Source organism: Lissotriton vulgaris, chromosome 2_1, assembly GCF_964263255.1.
Source record: "Lissotriton vulgaris chromosome 2_1, aLisVul1.2, whole genome shotgun sequence".
Classification (NCBI taxonomy): Eukaryota; Metazoa; Chordata; class Amphibia; order Caudata; family Salamandridae; genus Lissotriton; species Lissotriton vulgaris.
The window spans coordinates 221,972,052-221,991,793 of NC_141687.1; the positions used below are offsets into that span (position 1 = coordinate 221,972,052).

The 19,742-nt window shown below is 47.6% G+C and overlaps 1 protein-coding gene across 2 annotated transcripts in view; it reads right to left on the reverse strand.

The window, feature by feature from the left end:
- Positions 1 to 19,439, reverse strand: part of ALKBH4 (alkB homolog 4, lysine demethylase) — a 36,732-nt gene extending 17,293 nt beyond the window's left edge. The window contains exon 1 of one of the 2 annotated variants that reach the window (XM_086954790.1): positions 19,190 to 19,439. In XM_086954790.1, coding sequence (XP_086810916.1) covers positions 19,190 to 19,312 — 123 coding nt within the window. In that variant the 5' untranslated portion in view covers positions 19,313 to 19,439. The remainder of the gene's footprint in view (positions 1 to 19,189) is intronic. The other variant, XM_086954791.1, reaches the window with a different exon arrangement.
- Between the last annotated feature and the right edge of the window lie 303 nt (positions 19,440 to 19,742).

The following is a 19,742-nucleotide window of genomic DNA, read 5'->3' on the forward strand; positions in this document are numbered from 1 at the left end:
AAAGAGCTATCCAACCCCAGCGCAGGAAACAACAACATCACCCCATCGCAAGACCTCTGCGACTCCCTCGCTTCTTACTTCCACAACAAGATCGCGGACATACACAACAGCTTCAACAACCAACCAACGCACACCATGACCGAACAACCACCCCCCACCACCACCCTCCACGCCTGGACCCCGATCAGCACCGAAGACACCATCCGCACGATGAACTCCATCCACTCCGGATCACCGACCGACCCCTGCCCTCACCACATCTTCAACAAGGCCGACGCTGTCATCGCACCCCACCTACGAGACATCATCAACACATCCTTCGACACCGCCACCTTCCTTGAGAGCTGGAAGCACGCCGAACTCAGCGCTCTACTCAAGAAACCAACAGCGGACCCCACCGAACTCAAGAACTACCGCCCCATCTCGCTCCTCCCGTTTCCAGCCAAAGTCATCGAGAAGACCGTCGACAAGCAGATGGCCGCCTTCCTCGAGACGAATGGATCCCTCGACCCCTCACAGTCCGGCTTCCGAGCCAATCACAGCACCGAGACCGCCCTCATCGCCGCCACCGATGACATCCGAGCCCTGATGGACAACGGAGAAACAGCGGCCCTCATCCTCCTAGACCTCTCCGCGGCATTCGACACGGTCTGCCACCGCACCCTAGTACAGCGCCTCAGCAACGTCGGAATCCAGGACAAGGCGCTGGAATGGATCGTCTCCTACCTCGACGGAAGAACACAGAGAGTCCGCCTACCACCGTACAAGTCAGAGGCCTCCGAAGTCATCTGCGGCGTCCCTCAAGGATCCTCTCTGAGCCCCACCCTCTTCAACGTCTACATGAGCCCCCTCGCGGCCATCGCACGTCAACACAACCTCAGCATAATCTCCTACGCCGACGACACCCAGCTGATCCTCTCCCTGACCAACGACCCCGCCACCGCCAGAGCCAACCTGCACGAAGGGATGAAAGAGGTAGCCGAGTGGATGACGACCAGCCGCCTGAAACTGAACTCGGACAAGACGGAGGTCCTCATCCTGGGCTCTTCACCCTCCGCCTGGGACGACTCCTAGTGGCCTCCCGCCCTGGGCACCGCACCCAAACCGACAGACCATGCACGCAACCTGGGCTTCATCCTGGACTCCTCCCTCTCCATGACCAGGCAAGTCAACAACGTCTCCTCGGCGTGCTTCAACATCCTACGCATGCTACGGAAGATCTTCTGGTGGATCCCCACCGAGACCAGGAAGACCATCACCCAGGCCCTCGTCACTAGCCGACTGGACTACGGCAACGCCCTCTACGCCGGGACCACCGCCAAGCTCCAGAAGAGACTCCAGCGGATCCAGAACGCCTCAGCCAGACTCATCCTCGACATACCACGAACCAGCCACATCTCCGGACATCTGAGAGACCTTCACTGGCTCCCCGTCAACAAAAGAATCACCTTCCGCCTCCTCACCCACGCACACAAAGCCCTACACGACCAAGGACCGAGCTACCTCAACAACCGGATCAACTTCTACGCTCCCAAACGCCACCTCCGATCAGCCAACCACGCCCTCGCCGCCATCCCCCGCATCCGAAGAGCGACTACAGGAGGAAGGTCCTTCTCCTACCTGGCCGCCAAGACCTGGAACTCCCTCCCGACCGACCTGCGCCTGACCCAAGACCACCTCTCCTTCAGGAAGAAGCTGAAGACCTGGCTGTTCGAGCAGTAGCGGCACCCCCCCACCCCCAAGCGCCTTGAGACCCTACGGGTATGTAGCGCGCTCTATAAATGTCATTGATTGATTGATTGATTGATATTGGTACATGTTGTCATCAATGTGTAGCACTGCTGAATTTGGAACCACATACACTTGCCTTTTCAATTATTTTTTTGGGGAAGCAAAAAGAAAATCAATAACATAGTTGTCAAGCAAACTCCAACAGGGAGAACCACTCAATATGTTGTCCGAAAAACAATTGACACTTTACTATATTCCTGCACTGGTAGAAGCCCTTCAACAGGTTTTCCACACTGTGCTACTTTAATGAATGGGAATCAAAGGGTAAATCATAGGGGGGGTGGGAAGCTAACAGCATCCTATTCTCAATTCTAAACAACATTCAAACTATTAACTTACTCTACTCTGGGAAGTATGTTCAATACATTTTGCTCCCTATGACCTTGGGATCTCAAGTTTCTTCTGGGGACTCCTCTGCTTCGGTCAGGTCCTGTCTCTTTTCACTGTCAAATAGAGTCCTCACTGCTTGTGGATCTAGGAAGACATAACGCCATCTGTTACGTTGCACCTTTAATTTTGTCGTGTACCACTGGAACCTTCATGTCCGGCTGCCAGTAGCTCCTCTGTGCCAGCCTGCTGAGGTTGGGAAACATCAGCAGCCTTTGCCCTATAAACATTAGACTTCTCCGCACTGCGGAAGACCGTAGCATGGCTTCTCATTGTTCTGCACTCTCCAACACCAGCAAGAAAGTTCCACCGCCCTTGTTGGCAAAGAGCCTTGCATAAATCCAGGAGGTATAGCACCTTCTTGCCCCACTATCTCTGACCCCCAGTAGTTAGGTGATAACCACCACCATGCTCCCTCTTTCAGGTTTTGGGATACTCAAAATATACTATAGAGAATCCCTGGACTAATGGTCCAAGACTTCCACCAACTTCTCCAATTGGATCACAGCAGAAACGGGTCACTGTCAGAAGTCCTCTTGTTACCTCCTTGCCTCTACCTGGATGAGCACTGAATTCTCAAATATGACTTTCATTGATTGGGACTCAATCTGGCTTACTCTGACTGTAAGATCCTCAAAGCCACGTTCAATTGAAGAGTGGCTCTCAACTGTTTCAGTAGGTTATGTAGTAGTGCTTCGCCACTGGTCATGCTAACTATAAGGAGGTCTTCTATGTCTTGGTTATCCCAGCTCTAGGGGGGGGCCTTGTGTATTACTCCGGCTTAAGAAGCCCTTCTTGTGTTTTACACATTTGACCCTGTGGTCTTTGGGAGGCATTTCTGACCAAGGTTGGACCTCTTCTCTTCATGAGGTTATGGGATTTGTGGTATATCTGTTTGGCACTCCACTCTCTGGGTTGGGCCTCAAAAGGATAAGGTAGGCTCATATATAAAGGCTGCATACAAGCCCACCATTCCGTACATTCTTCCGTGTGACCCTCCTTCAGCTCCCAGGCCACCTTCTTGCCACACCTGGAACACGGCCCAGGTCTTCTCACCCACAGGCCAGATCACCGTGAGTCTACTATATTAAGGCGGTAAGCAGCGTCCTCCACTCTCTTGGATGTAATGTCTACCCTGGTGGCAAGTGGCCTTCTCCCCTCTCGGGGATGTAATGTCCACCCTCAGGCAGGCAATCTCAGAAACAATTTGCTGACACGTTCTTCTCCAATTGACCCTATAGTGTTGGTGCCATCTTGAATATTACAGTGGAGTAGGAGAGGCTCCATCACTCACAAGAACATTTGTTTGGGGGGAAATCCAGTTGGCGCTGGGACCCATCCGCGTCCCTAGCTGCTTCTGTTCCACTAAACACTCTTGCATGCAACTGCCTCTACTGATTCTAAAAGTCAGAGTCGCGCCGGAGCTCCTCAGCCCTGCATCTGACTGGGAGCCAAGTAGTTTATTGGTCGGGAATTAGATAACATTAGGGAAGGTACTGTACCATTACTTTGAGCAGTACCAAAGTCAATTTAGTTGTTTCATTGGCATGAAGAAACTCATACGGGGACCAGATGAACAAAGCCATTTTGAGGTCACAAAGCTGTAATTCCCAAAAACCACAGGGTTTTCAACAGCAAAATAGCTTTTTGATACGTACTAACCCCAACTAATCTATTTTATACTCGCTCTTGGTCTCTCCTCTACTTCCCTTTCTTTAAGCTATTTCTCCTTTTAAGTTTTTCTATCCACATTGGGCACGCTTGCCTCTGCAAAGAAATTACACAACCGTGAAACACTTTGGAATGAAAGTATATTACATTCAAAATCAGTACTCTCCAATCTCCATTCATGTGGCACGAAAAGGTGAAGAAACTCTGCATTTAGAAGAGGTTTAAGAACTGGGGGCAAAAAGGAAAATACTGGTTTATTGAGATAGTAGGGAGAAGGACAAAAACGTTTTTTTAAAATATTTATAGTGTGCTCCAACCTACTTGGGTGTGAAGGCATTTTTAAAAAAAGAGTGTTAAATTGAGATGGGCAGAGGATTATAATAATAGAACAAACATTTCATAACCACTTACATAATTGCTGCAAACCTGGGCCTGAAGAAGTGGGCCTTGCTTTGCTTCAGGGAGGTGATGTGTGGGGTCACAATCTGAGCTTGGGTGGTAGAGAGTTCCAAGCTGTGGTGACTGCTCCTGGGAAAAGCATTTTCTGTGCTATGGAAGTTCTACAGTTGTGGATTTTAAAATAAAAGTTTTATGATTTTGAGGCCCGTAGTTGGTGAAAAGGTCTGGTATATGGACAGGTATATAATTATGGATAGGGTTATGGACAAGGCAACATATTTTGAATTGGATTATTGCCATGATGAGTAGCCAATGTTGATAATTGAGAACGGCGGCTGAAGTAATTAATATTTCAAGCAGAGTGAACTACCTAGTACAGTTTTTAGGGGGGCCACAGTTTTGGTGGACCCCAGGTAGTATGATATTTGTTATAATCTAGTCTTGAGATAACTAGTAAATTAACAGCTGTTTTGAGATGATTAGGGAAATGATGTGGTGGATATTCTTTAGAGGTAAAGGTGAAAGTTTCCTGTCTTTGCCACTAAATAAATATAGGGACAAGAGTAAGAGCTAAATCGAGAATGAATCGTAAGGATTTTGCCGATGGGGAAGCTTTGGTAAACACCTACCAGATATAAGCAAATCAGCCGCGAGGGCTAGAGTTTGCTACTGAAAGAGATTGAAAAAAGAAGGAATATTATTTTCTGGTGGCTTAGTAACAGAATTTATTTTCCATCAAAAGTATGTAATTGGCATAAGCAGTTTCTAGATATGGTCTGGAATAAGATTAGAATCTTAAATCAACACTGAGTGTTCATATGTCTGTAACATTTATTAATTGCACCAAAGGCAGCCAAACGGTCTACTAGTAGTAACAAGCATTTGCAACGCAATAGGTCTTGCATTACTGAAAGTATGACTTATTGGCGTCGCAAATAATAATAAGTCAAACTTTAAGTAATGCAAGATGGAAGAGCCAGGTCTTGAGAAGTTTTCTGGAGGCCAGCAGGTCCTGGGTCTGTTGTAGGCTGGTAGGGAAGAGTGTTCCAGGTCTTGGCGGCGAGGTAGGAGAAAGATTTGCCGCCGGCGGTGGCATTCCGGATACGAGGAACTGTGGCGAGGGAGAGGTTGGCTGAACGGAGGCTTCAGGTGGGGGTGTGGAAGCGGAGTCGGTTGTTGAGGTATATAGTTCCGGTGTTGTGTAGTGCTTTGTGTGCGTGGATGAGGAGCTTGAAGGTGATCCTCTTGTTGACAGGGAGCCAGTGCAGACCTCTCAGGTGGGGTGTGATATGGCTGCGTCGGGGGACGTCGAGGATCAGTCGTGCCGAGGCGTTCTGGATTCGTTGCAGTCGTCTCAGGAGCTTGGTTGTTGTTCCTGAGTAGAGGGCATTCCCGTAGTAGAGTCTGCTGGTGATGAGGGCCTGGGTGACGGTTTTTCTCGTGGGGTGGGGGGGATCCATTTGAAGATCCTGCGGAGCATTCTGAGGGTGTTGAAGCAGGACGCGGAGACGGCGTTGACTTGCCTGGTCATGGAGAGGGTGGAGTCGAGGATGACCCCCAGGTTGCGTGCGTGGTCTGTGGGTTCCAGGGCTGTGCCTAGCGATGTGGGCCACCAAGAGTCATCCCAGGCTGATGGGGCTGATCCGAGAATGAGGACCTCCGTCTTGTCCAAGTTCAGCTTCAGTCTGCTATCCTTCATCCAGTCGGCTACGGCCTTCATTCCTCTGTGGAGGTTGGCTTTGGCGGTGTGGGGGTCTTCGGAGAGGGATATGATCAGCTGGGTGTCGTTGGCGTAGGAGATGATGTTGAGGTTATGTTGTCGTGCGACATGGACGAGCAGTGCCATGTAGATATTGAACAGCGTCGGGCTGATGATCCCTGTGGGATGCCGCAGATGATCTCGGTGGCTTTTGAGTGGAAGGATGGGAGGCGGACGCTGTGGGTTCGGCCGGACAGGAAGGATGTGGTCCAGGTCAGGGCCTTCTCTTGAATTCCAGCGTCATGGAGGCGTGCTGATAGGGTGCAGTGGCAGAATGTGTCAAAGGCTGCTGATAGGTCCAGGAGGATGAGGGAGGCTGTCTCTCCTTTGTACATCAGGATCCGGATGTCGTCGGTGGCGGCAATGAGGGCGGTCTCGGTGCTGTGGTCCTGCCCATTTCCAGAAGAAAAAACCTACAATCTGGCTTTCTATGGGGCCGCACCAAGAATTTGGAACTCTCTCCCACCCGACATTAGAAAAATTCCTTCTTTGGCACGCTTCAAAAAGGAGGCTAAAACTTTCCTCATGGGTAAATTCCTCATCTAATCTCCGCCGTCGACCACTTCAGTTGTGCCTGACTATTCTAAGACTACCGCCTTTGCCGCAGTTCACCTATTCACACCACCAAGATTCGGTGGGGTTTTTACGGTCTCTAACTGTTAACATAACCATCCACTTGTGTTTCCTTTACTCCCCATGGGTCCAGCACCACTGCCCCTCTCCAATTTATTTATTTTTTTGTATGCTGATGTACATATATGCCTTTTTGTTTGTTCTCTTCTGTAAACCTTTTAAAGCGTTCTGATATCCTCACGGGTCTCGTGCTCTATAAAGCCCTTAAATGAATAAATAAAATTAATATTGGCCATAGTGCCTGCTAGCTGTTTCAGTGCGCTTTGTATTGTATACAATGTGGTAGCCATGCGTGGCACAGCCTATCACAAAGGTTGCACAGATATGGAAGAGCGCATTTACTCAGGTAGAGAGGGGTGCAGGGGTGGAGCTTTATTGAGAATCAGGTGAAGTGACAAATCATGTGTTAATAACCAATGCTGGACAATTTCGTACGGGTTTTGACATCATTTTACAGTGATAGTTGCACCGACAATCAGTTACAAATCCAAATTTGAACTGATAAATCAGCTAAAAATAGCATTGTCTTATTTTTCTACCAGTCGGTGGGTCCAAATATTGGTACAAAAATTCCCAGCATACCGGCAAAACTACATACCACTTGTGCAGACCACCAGGCCTGCTCCATAGTGTTTTGCACCGAGCCTCTTCACTCTAGACACCCAGTGAAGCAACTGCGCTGTCCCTGCTCAGTTCATAATTAAGCCTGAAGCCAGAGCTTACTTTGAGCTGGTGGTTGCAGGTATGGATATTTAGCAGGGTGGTACCATGAGTTAAACACTCGCCGCTGAGATGTACAATGGTCTGTGGGCGATGAGTCAGAACCACAGAAAGGCGAACTGAGCACACCATCCTTCAGAGGATGGTAAATAGAATACTATTTCACTGGGTAACAGTAACATATATTGTTTACAGTGCTTGGAAGAGCGGGTTGAAACTTGACATGAAACCGGTTCTTACCTTTAAAATATGGACACTTATAAGAGGTGAACTGTCACGACTCGCAGGACGGGGTGTGAGGAAGGAAGTCGAGAGATGAAGCCACCTGCCTAATGTTAACTTAATTTCAAGAGCTACTCGTTTCTGAGCACGCCGAGGGTGTCCATTGATGCCCCCTCCCCATATGAACAGTCTTGCCTGTTCCATTGCCTCTCCCTCCCTCTGTTACCCACTCAATTCTCAGCTGCCGGAATGTACTCACAGTCTCCATTAAGAGTCCTTTCTAGGTGTGAACGGAGCCCCGACTAGTGAAGGGTGGCGCGCCTAAAAGCAGTGTTTTCTTCTGCTTCTTCGTCACCCCTCTACACTTACGTTCTCTCTCACTCGCACCCCTCTAGTTAATTATCCTCTCCATGAGCGCCTGGAAGAGGCGTAGTCAGCCATTCCGGCCACCAAATCCATACAGCTCTCTCCTATCCCCTTGCAGTCCTCTGAAGCGGCCAGCAGATGACCAGTACTTCTAGGAGATAGCGGGGGAGCACGGGCTCCTGCATACAATGGCGCTTGAACGCATGGTCCAGATGCCGCAACTGGCAATGCCAAAGTTCCATTTATTGTTTTATAAAGCATAAACTCCGCACAAGCAGGTCTCAAAGCGCTATGCACAAGAGGGTGTTTGAAAACAAGGCAACTGTGAATGGAGTGGTGACACAACAGTGCAGATTGTTGACAATGCAATATCGGCCAGAGATTAGCAGTGGATTCCAGATCAAAATCCTCTATGTAGAGGATGCTGCAGGGCACGGAGGGCACACAAAGTAGTTCATTTATAACAAATGAACTACACTGAAAGGCACGCAGAGCGGCCATAACGTGCATACAAAGTAAAGCATGATGCGCTGGCTGCATTGAATAAATGTAAAAAATAAAAAATAAATGATTTGGGGATCTGTGTGGCCCGTCGTGCAAGTGGCCCAATTGAGAAAGTGATTCTTAATGCACATTCAAACAAGCCAAGCGGGGTCACCATGGGGAGCGGGTGCAGCTTGAGTGTGGGACATGTATGTGCTATATAGTGCGTGCTGAGGAAGGAAATGAGCACTGACATAGTGAATGAAGATATAGGGGATGGGCGTGCGCTTCCCTGTGAGACACTCTGTGCTCCAGCCTCTTCATGTGTTGCACAGCTCCAGTGAGTGGCTGCCAGAGCCTCGAAGCACCCATAAAGGAAGGGGGCGGCTACACTGGCTGGCACAGCTGAAGCATTACATGTCATGTCTGCACAAAGAGAACTCCTTAAAGAAAAGAGTGCTTACAGACAAAGTAACACATACCGTGTACCAACCGAAGTAAAAGGGCCAGTCGCCATGGGAGGTTACAAATGAAGACAAGGCGGTACTAAGAAGCCTAGACCACTGGATTGTGCTCCAGGCATGTAGCAACATGGTCGGACCATTACCTAGTACCTTTCTCTTGGTCCCCCGCTATTACAGATTAATACACTCAGCTGTCTCAAATTTTTAACCGCCCTTGGTCCAAGCTCCCCCTAGATGAATGGTCCTATGAACTTTGTAAGGAATATTCCCACTCCGGACTCCAACCAGGTGATTGCCTATAATCGATTCACCTCCTGGATTGAAGGCACCCTTAACCTAGTGGTCCCCAGAAAAAAGCTGGATCTAATAAATCAGCATGGTTCTCCCCTGAACTACGCCATCTCAAACAATAATGTAAAAAGTTGGAGAGGCTATGGAGGAAAGACTTATGCCTCAATATATATAGAGCAACTTTACGAACATACAAGACGGAAATTAAAAAAGCCCAAGCCTTGTACTTCGAGGAAAAGATCTCCCTTGCAGCAAATTCTCCCAGGGAAATCTTCCGGATTGCTAATAAGATACTGAAAATTCCTGATTCACTGACGGTGCCTGATCTTTCCGAACGCCGGTTTAACAGCCTTGCACAATTCTTCTCCTCTAAAGTGCAAAACATTCTCAAACTCCTTCCTGTGAAAGATAATGATTTTATAACTAGCACTACTGACTCCAGTCGCACCGAAAACGCCCCCCTTATGGAGACTTTTACTCCCCTGACCTTGGAGTCTCTCCTCCCTATTCTAGCTTCTGTGAAAAGTGGGTTGCCTCTCGACCCAGCACCACTTAATATCCTTAAAATGGCAGTATCCACAGTTGCCCAGTCATCCTCAGCGTGATCAAGGCCTCCTTTACCTCTGGTTTGGTCCCCCATGAGTGGAAAAGAGCCATGGTCAAAGCACTAATAAAGAAATCTCATCTTGCTCCTATTGACCTTGGCAACTACCACCCTATTTCGCTTCTACCTGTCGCAGAAAAATATGTTAACCGCACACTCTCTGCGTTCCTTGAGTCTCACGAGCTGCTCCACTCATCACAAACTGGCTTCCGCCCTCGCCAAAGAACCGAAACCACTCTGCTAGCGGTAGTGGAGGAATCAAGAAAGATCCTCGACTCCGGAGGCTCATCTGCGATCATCCTCCTTGACCTGAGTGCGTCCTTCGATACGGTGACCACCAAATTTTGGTTCAGCGTCTCAGGAATGTAGGAGTGTCAGGCCAAGCTCTCTCTTGGCTTCAATCATTCCTGTAGAGAAGGTTTTTTCAGGTGTTTGAAGATGATATCCCCTCAGATCCCTTTCCCTTGCAGTGGTGAGTCCCCCAGGGCTCCTCCCCGAGCCCAACGCTTTTTAACATGTATATGGCTCATCTGGCGGACATCGTAGCCCCCTTTGGGATCCACATAGTGTCTTATGCAGATGACACGCAGCTGGTCATAACTTTGAATCAAGCTGACAAGCCGCCCACTGACCTCCACTCCTGCTTGGAGAAAGTGGCCAAGTGGATAAGTTTCTCTCATCTTAAACTTAACGGGGACAAAACAGAGCTCATGATGCTTGGTAACCATTTAAGTGTCAACCTGCATGCCCTCTGGCCAGCCTGTATGGGTACGGCCCCGGTCCCATAATCTGAAATAAAAAGCTTAGGCATCTGGCTAGACCAAGATCTCTCATTTAAAACCCAAGCCAGGAAGACGGTTGCCTCATGCTATGGCCTGCTTAAAACAATTCGTAAAGTACTCCATCTACTTCCATTCCACGCAAAAAAGCTACTCATAAAGACCCTGATCCTATCTAGGATAGATTTTGGCAAAGCCCTATATTTGGGTGCCCCCAATGTGGTCGTCACGAGACTCCAGATTGATCAGAACTCGGCAGCAAGACTGCTTACCAGTACTGGCCATCGCTGTTCTGCAAAACCCGCAATGCGCTCCCTGCACTGGCTACCGGTGCAGGAGAGAATCAACTCTAAAGCCCTCTGCGTGGCCCACAAGTCTCTGGAAGGGAACTGACCACCCATTATCAAAGCCTTGATCCGACCTTATAAAGACTCCAGAAACCTTCGCTCAGATACACTCCATCTGGCGGAAGTGCCCAGAGTCAAGAAAGCTAGAAGCGGGGGCAAGCTTTTTCATATAATGTCGCTAAACTTGGGAACACTCTCCCACTTCACCTCCGTAGGGAGCCTAACCATCTAATTTTTCGTAAACGTTTGAAGACATCTTTCAAAAATCCCGTGGCCAGATAAAATTTGAAAAAAAGTCTGTCTAACAATATAAACGCCCTTCAGAAAAAAGAAAAAGAAGACAAGTGAAAAGGCCAGACGCCATGGGCGGGAACGAAAACACAAAAGGCCGATCAATTGGGACGGATTCACCACTCAAAAGAACTGGAATTCAAAAGACACATAAAGGCACAAATCAAAAGAGAGGGATGTGCCGAAAGCCCTAAAGTAGATACAGCATGTCTCCAAGCATGTTCAGGCCACGTATGCATGGGTTGTCAGGTTGGTACATGCAAGCAGGTATGTGTGTATAATATATTCCTGTAACGCAAAACTAGCCAGAAGGAAGTAGAGTACTGTGCATGGTAAAGTCCCGCATAAAGTCAAAAAGTAATAAAAAAGGTAGTGAATTTGTGGACTGCTAATGGTCACCATGTTTTCAGACATGGATTTTTCTGTCATAGATGATAGTAATGATCAGAGAAGTTAATCACGTTTGTTGGAATGAGGCAAATCAAGAATACAATTCTCGTGAGCTCTTAAGATTTTACATTTTTAGAAGAGCTAATTAGATTATTTCATGACATCACAGGAAGTGCGGCCATACAACTTATCTTGCTTTTAAACAAATCACTAACAAAGCCATCAAACAAGCATTGTTGCAAATAGACAAAGCATTAATATGTTATATGTTATGTTATATGTGGTTTTGTAACGCGCTCCGATAGTCAAGACTGTCCTGGCGCGGGAGAGAAACTGAAACAGAGTGGGAAAGAAGTATGCTATTCATGAGTTTGAAAGAGGTGAGTTTTAAGCAGTTTTTTAAAATTGGTCAGATTGGGAGCGTGTCTAAGAGCGTCTGGCAGGGCGTTCCACATTTGAGCTCCCTTTACCGTGAGGGATTGTCCGCCCAGGTGGACTCTTCTAAATCTGGGGATGACCACCTGCTTTTTGGAGGTGGATCGCAGCTGACGGGTTGGGAGGTAGGGTGTGAACCTTTTGGCTAGATAAGAAGGGCACGGTCCATTGAGGGTTTTGTAGACGATGACCAAAGTTTTAAAGCGCACTCGTTGTGCCACAGGGAGCCAGTGAAGATCCTTCAGCTGTTTGCGAACGCTGAGTCTCCTGGGGATGTTAAAAATGAGCCTCACCGTGGCATTCTGGACAACCTGTAGCTTTCTGATCATATAGTCAGGAGCCCCTAAATAGAGGGCATTTGAGTAGTCCAGCCGGGAGAGTACCAGAGCCCTGGCAACCGTTTCTTTCGCCGATTGAGGAAGGAGGGGAAAGAACTTGCGAAGAGTGGTCAGAGTTCCAAAGCACGTTCCCGCCAAGCGTGAAATCTGGTCGCGGAAACATAAGTCGGCTCCGAACCAAATTCCCAGGTTCTTGGCAATCCCGTTCTCTCCCTTAGGGCATGTTGATTCACCGGGCCAGATGGACTCCTTAAAGTCACTGGGGAATTGGCCGTAGAGCAGGATTTCTGTTTTATCCTCGTTGCATTTGAGGCATGATTTGGCTAGCCAGGCGAATACAGAGGAAAGGCATTGGCGTACTCCAGAGGTGCACAAGTTCTCCTTTTTCCAGGTGAAGAGAAGCTGGGTGTCGTCGGCGTAAGCCATTATCTTGGCAGCCCAGCTCTCTGCTAGCCGGACAAGAGGAGTTAAATAAATATTAAATAAAAGGGGACTTAAGGTCGACCCCTGTGGTACGCCAGTTTCCACCCTTCTGTTAGAGGAATGATATGGGGGAAGCCAAATCTGTTGGGTACGGTCCGATAGAAAAGACCTAATCCAATCTAAGACCGTGCCAGAGATGCCTATGTCCTCCAGTCTAGCTAAGAGCTGGAGGTGGGGCACCGTGTCGAATGCGGCAGAGAGGTCCAAAAGAATAAGGGCCGCTCTGCCGCCTCCGTCAAGGCATTCCCTGAAGGCCTCAGCCACTTCCACCAAAGCAGTTTCCGTACTGAAAGAGGTGCGGAACCCTGATTGGGCAGGATGTAGAGCCTCAGAGGATTCCACGAATCTCTCTAGTTGCCGGAATGCCGCCTTTTCACAGACTTTGGCAAGGGCTGGTAGGAGTGATATGGGTCTGTAGTTAGAGGTGATCGACGGATCTGCGGTAGGTTTTTTTATTAGAGGGAGAAGTTTGGCTTGTTTCCACTTGGTGGGCACAGTTCCTGAGGATAGGGATTCATTAACCAGTGCAGTGACCATGGGGGTGATTATTTCAGCTATTCCATTCAGGACCCTTGCAGGGCAAGGATCTATAGGTGACCCAGATTTCAGAGTTTTTAATATGGCCATTACATCTGTACTTTCTACCTGAGTAAATTTGGTCAGTTCTGCTTTAACCCTTGATAGTAGGGGACGTAAAGGAGATAGAGGTTGGCCAGTTAAGGCTAGGTCTGATTGTGGGGCAAGGGAGTGGTCAGGGATACACAGACTGTCTTGAATTTTTTGGATTTTTTCGATGAAGAAAGTAGAGAGTTGTTCGCACCAGTCTGTGGAGGGTGGAATTGCTGTCTTCTCTGCTACCGGGGCAGTAAAGCTTTTAACTATGGAGAAGATTTCTCGGCTGTTGTTTTTTGCTTTTTGAATTCTAGAAGCATAGAATTCTCCTTTAGCGGTTTTTATTGCTGCGTAGTAACTTTTTTGGGCTGCGCGAAGTTCAGTTTTAGCAGCGGGACAATAGTTCTTTCTCCATACTCGCTCTAGTGCCTTACATCCTGTTTTTAAAATTTTTAGTTGATCAGTATACCAGGGGGAAGTGGGGGTGATCCTATGGTTGTTTTTACCCTTGCTTTTTGGTAGTGACTCGATGGAGGAGTTTATCCAGGATGAGAAGTTGTCTACAGCTTCGTCTAGGTTGTGAGCTTTCATTGGGGTGGAATGGGAGAGGGCCTTCACTAAATCCGGAATATTAATTTTTCTGGGACGTTCCTCAGTTTTAGGCGTGGGAACCACACGGGTTTTGTTAATGAGCCAGGAAAAGTGTACCGGAAAGTGGTCTGTCCATGAGATGGGGCATGGTGTAACGGTAGAAATGTTATAGTTGGAATATACCAGATCTAAACAATGCCCCCCTTCATGAGTGACCGATTGTACCTGAAGAGCCATCTGAGCCAAATTACAAATTTCTTTCAGCTCTTTAACTCCGGGAGCGGAGCTTGTGTCCATATGAAGGTTGAAGTCTCCCAGCATTAGGAAGTGTGGGAATCTTAGTGCGCGTTGGATGGCGATCTCCTCCAGGGATTTAATAAAATTGCCTAGAGGACCCGGAGGGCGATAGATCAATAGTCCCCCCAGAGTGAATTGCGAGGATAAAGCTAGGGAAAATTCCATTGCTTCTCCATCCTCAATCTCTCCTGTGCATTCTGTCCTCAAAGTCCATTTCTCCTTATAGATCACGGCTAGACCTCCACCTCTGCCTTTGTTGCGGTCCTGTCTGGTGATCTTAAACCCTCTGGGGACTGCCAGCTCAACTACTGGGGCGCCGCTCTCCTTCAGCCATGTCTCCGTAATGAATAGGATGTCAAGGTTTTTATCAATGATGAATTCATATACTTCCTCTGAGTGTTTAGAGAGGGAACGAGCATTGATAAGGGCAGCCTGAATAGGTGGGCCATCCTCGGTGGTGGTCTGGGGGAAGGAGGGATTGAGAGGACTAAATTTGAAGAGGCAGTTAGGACAGGTCCGTGAGGTGGAGTCAGCGACATTCTAGTGAGCGCCATAACATAAGAGGTTGTGATCTAAGGCTCTTAGTTCATCTGAGTTGTAAGTGATAGGGGTAGTAGCCCCTGGCAGTGTTGGAGCAGCAGGGTGCCTGGCCCTGGGCACTGCCGGGGCGCGGACGGGCGCAGACGGGCTTGCCTTAGGCGCACCTATGGCGCGCCTTCGGCGCGCAAACGGCGCTCCCGCTGCGCTCGTCCGCTGCGCTTCCTGCCTAGGCACATGATATGGGAAAAAGGAGGGTTGTGACCTCAAGGGGGCGTGGCCTCAAGGGGGCGTGGTTAGCGAGCACGCCGGCGGTGGCGGCCGCTCAACAAACAATTACCGCTGCAGCGATCAGTCGGCTGAGTGGTATGAGGGCAAATGAAAATGGTCTCCCAAAAGAGTTCAGGTAGGCTTTAAGTTTTTTAAAAACAACAATAAATGCAAATCACACAATTTTTAAAAACAATTGTAGTGTACCGCCAGAACCCGGCTTCCGCCTCAGGTCTGGGAATCAGGTTTCTGATGTTGCTTGAGATTCAGCGCCTTTTAACAGGGCGGGGGGCGTGGCCTCAAGGGGGCGTGGTTAGAGAGCACGCCGGCGATGGCGGCCGCTCAACAAACAATTACCGCTGCAGCGATCAGTCGGCTGAGTGGTATGAGGGCAAATGAAAATGGTTTCCCAAAAGAGTTCAGGTAGGCTTTAAGTTTTTAAAAACAACAATAAATGCAAATCACACAATTTTTAAAATCAATTGTAGCGTACCGCCAGAACCGGGCTTACGCCTCAGGTCTACCGCCAGAACCCGGCTTCCGCCTCAGGTCTGGGAATCAGGTTTTAATGGCTGGCACAAGTCATGCCTGGATTGTGAAACAACAATCCTATTTAAAAGAATGCTTCAGGGATCACTATAAGAGGAAACTAAGCTTACTGAGATTGGGGTGGGTTCCGATCAAAGACCTTAACCCAAAATGGTTACGGACTTGGCCATCTTTGGATTGTCGCCTCTGTGACAAGGGAGAAGAGTCGCTATTACATCTATTATGTATTTGCCCGGCCTTACAGAAGTTAAGGACGTTTCTCCTGCGGCCAACCATAAGAGAAACACAAGTCAGGACCTGCAGGGCGGCTGTGATAAAATGCCTCAGTGGGTCTTCGATACAACTTTCCTGCAAAACAATAAAATTCCTGACATTTGCGGCTCAAGAGCTCGATAAAAAGGCAGCAGCAAAACAGGAACTGGGACATATGGACACTTTGTAGCCGGATCCAGATCCTCCTTGATGCACTTCACAGCCTACTCTCCTCCCTCTTCTCTTGTATTCCAAGACACTGCAAGCACTTTACTTGAGATAGGGGGACAGACCCATTTAATCAAATATAAGCTATAACGTGTGCTGCATCCCTTGTTATAAAAGTCATTTGCTGGCCCCAATCTTCTAATGAGAGGGCCATTTCCTTATAAAGTGCTACTCCTGTTTTTAGGTCTCCCCTACCCAGCGCGCATGCGCTGTATAGGAGGACATTTAGCCATCGTTTGCTCTTTTTGGAAACACATACTCGTGCTTGTGGCGGCATACATCTTGCGGGAGCGCGCAGGGGCGCGCCACGAGTATGTGCTTCCAAAAAGAGGAGCAAAAACAGCTGCTGCTTCACATGCGCGTTTGGAAGCATTACCAGGGCGTCTCATTTTTCACTGACAGGCAAGCAGGGAATCCCCGAGAGAGACCACTGTACTATTAGGCTACTGTTAACGCAGGCAGACAACGAACGCAAGGCCCAAGGAGTCTTCCGTGAATATTCACACATGCTTCATCTACCAGGCACGGCCCCGGATCCTACCCCTCCCCGTAGTGACATATTTGCATAATTGAAACAGGCTTGTCCGTTCTCCGCGCGACAGCATCCCCAAGTGAGGCTACCACACTGACCTTTGGAAGTTGTTTTTCCTGCTGTTTTGTTTGATGTCCTTTACCTAATCTTCCTGACACTGAACACATTCAAGCATGCTCGTCTGCTACATGTTTTTGTTTGTTTGTCCCATTACATTCAAGTCCCACCCGTCCCCTCCCTGTGCCTAGGATGACTTACATCGCAAAGGAATGATGCGGTTGCTTAATGAGCTGGTGTCACATTGAAAGCTTGAGGAAGTCACCATGCAGGTAATTAACAAAAACTACTCACTGCGGACTCTAGAACAAATGTCCCCCACTTTGTATGATGGGAGCTTGCAGTGGCTTACAGAGTGAAGAAAATGCAGCATGTTGGTGAGACCTACTGACTGCGGGCCCCTACTGCCTCACAATGGAAAGATTTCACTCTGGCTGCCATGCAGTGCTTGCTGTGTGAGTGGCGGTGGTTTAAGACTGAGCCATCCTGCAGGGCAGTCTCTTTTGAAAGCACATGAAAATATATATATACCAAAGTGATGTCTGGATTAAAAAGGCGCACTTTGGAGTGGTGCAGGGAGGGAAACTCATTCAATGGCTCAAGTGAACCATCTAACACCCACAACTGCAAATTGAAGTAACTTCGCTTCTGAGAAAGGTTTGATCCCCCCCCCCCCCGCCCCCCACCACCACCACCGAACAAGGAATAAGAAGCAATGTCCTTAAAAGAGATGGCTTGTGAATTCTCACAAATAAGAAGCAATGTCCTTAAAAGAGAGGACTTGTGAATTCTCACGAATAAGAAGCAATGTCATTAAAAGAGATGACTTGTGAATTCTCATGTAGTAAATTTAACAAACCAGTTGTTTCAAATATGTTCCGATTTGAACAGAGCCTGCAGATTTGATTAGGTATTACACAAAATGTCAATGCTGTATACACCAGGTGCAAGCAAAAGCAACACATTCTTTTGGCACTTCTACACAAGACTTTCAGGTGTGTTGCCCCAATTCATTCTATGGACACTTTGAGTAGCTTGCTTAGTATCTAGGAGTCTATTTTAAGGCATGCATGCACACTTTAAAGTCCTTTACAATAGCTTGTTTATTTATCTTTCAGACGTTTAATAGAGTGCTGGACAGTCACGATTGCTTGATTTTAGGTCACTGTCTTATATGGTCATTCAAATCCCCTAACATTTCCTCACACGGCCAAAAATAATCATAAGCTGCGGTCAGCGGAGTGCGGAGAGCCATACCACCATCTGCTTCCAGTAAGGGTGGGAGGGCTATATGTGTTTTTAGGCTGCTGCTCTGCCTGCTGCAGTGAGGATGGGGCGCAGCATCTCGGTCCAGCTCCAGGTGCGGCAGGTACTATGACCTGCTACTCTAACACAGAGTATTTCTCTTTGTTTTACTCCTGCACCCAGGATGTATCCAGCTTCCAATGCCAACCCTATGTCATCTAGAGGGAACTCATCTGATGGCAGCCCATTCCATGCGCCCGAACCCATGAAACTATCAGGCACATACTACGCCCAGCATGAGTGGGCTCCTTCTGAAGTCCCTCTCTTCCTGCCTTTGTTTCGATCCTCTAGTCTTTCATTCTTCTCCACTTCATCCATTCTCCCACCGCCTTATGTCCTTCCTTCCACCAAGTATTCCTTCCAGTCGATTTGCTTCTCTCTCCTTCCCTTCCTTCACTTCTTTTCCTTCCTTCCTACCTCACTAACCTAATCTCTTCCTTTCTCCTTCCCTCACTTGTCCCATAATGCCTCTTTTGCTCTTGCACTCACTTCCCCTTTCTTTCCTATTTTATTTCAAAGTAAAACTAGCAATGGCATAGCCAATAGGTCTAGCCTTTGGGACGTTATAAGTGATAAGCCATGCAACAGTTGATGTTGTTGCACGAAGGATATAACTGAATACTTAGAAGGCCCCAAAGGCGAGACCTATTGGCTATGCCAATGCTTGTTATTCTTCTTGTATATTTAAAAGCGCTCTCCCTGTTTTAACTCATCATGTATATTTGTGCAATGCTGCCCAGCACACGGGGGCATGTTGTATTATATTTTTTATTTACCACATGGTGGTATGTTCCACCATTTTACGATTTAAACAAATCAAATAAAAATATTTATTTATTTCAATACAACTTTGATCTTAATGACAACATAGAAATTGACATTTGTAAAATGATAAACCAAAAATAAATGTAGAATGTTTGCGATAGTGTATACCAATCAACCACAAAGAAGGATGGTATCTATTTGCCTACTGAAGTAAATTAACATTTGGGACACTGTTAACGATGTAAAATAAAGTGGAAAATGATATGGACATGCTAGAAAAAATCGTGACCTGGCATTTTGGTCATAACAAACTTCGTGTGTACCATAACCCCCTCCAGTACCTGCTCTGCGGAGCTCAGTTGTCCACCGCCGCTTTCTTTCAGTGGCTCACACAGCAAGCAGGACCTGATGCCTTTACACCCACAGCCAAGGGGCATTTTTGAAGCGGTCAGCAGCGTAGCCATCGGAGCGCCTATCACTTAGATAAGCAACAGATACATCCTTTCTAAGGTATCCAAGCTAATGCTGGTTTAACTTGGCCACCTCTCAAAAGAGTAGATGCCAAGTCTGACGTTTATTAACCTCGGCCTGGCAACCATTTTGGATTAGTGTTATTGGTCACTAAAGTAGATAAAAACAGACCTAGTGAACAGAAACAGCAGTCCCTGTAAGCAGCCAAAAAGATGAATTACGTTTCTTCTGTTCTATTGATATCACATGTCCCTAGTAATACAAAAACGAACACTCTATTTGATAAATATTTAATATAGTGAGCGGCGTACTTCCGTTTGTGCATGATATGCTAACTCATTTATTTTCAGAAAACTCATAACATTCTGTCAATTTTTGACAGTTTTGATCTCCGAGAACGAAAGTATCGTCGTTACAAAATGG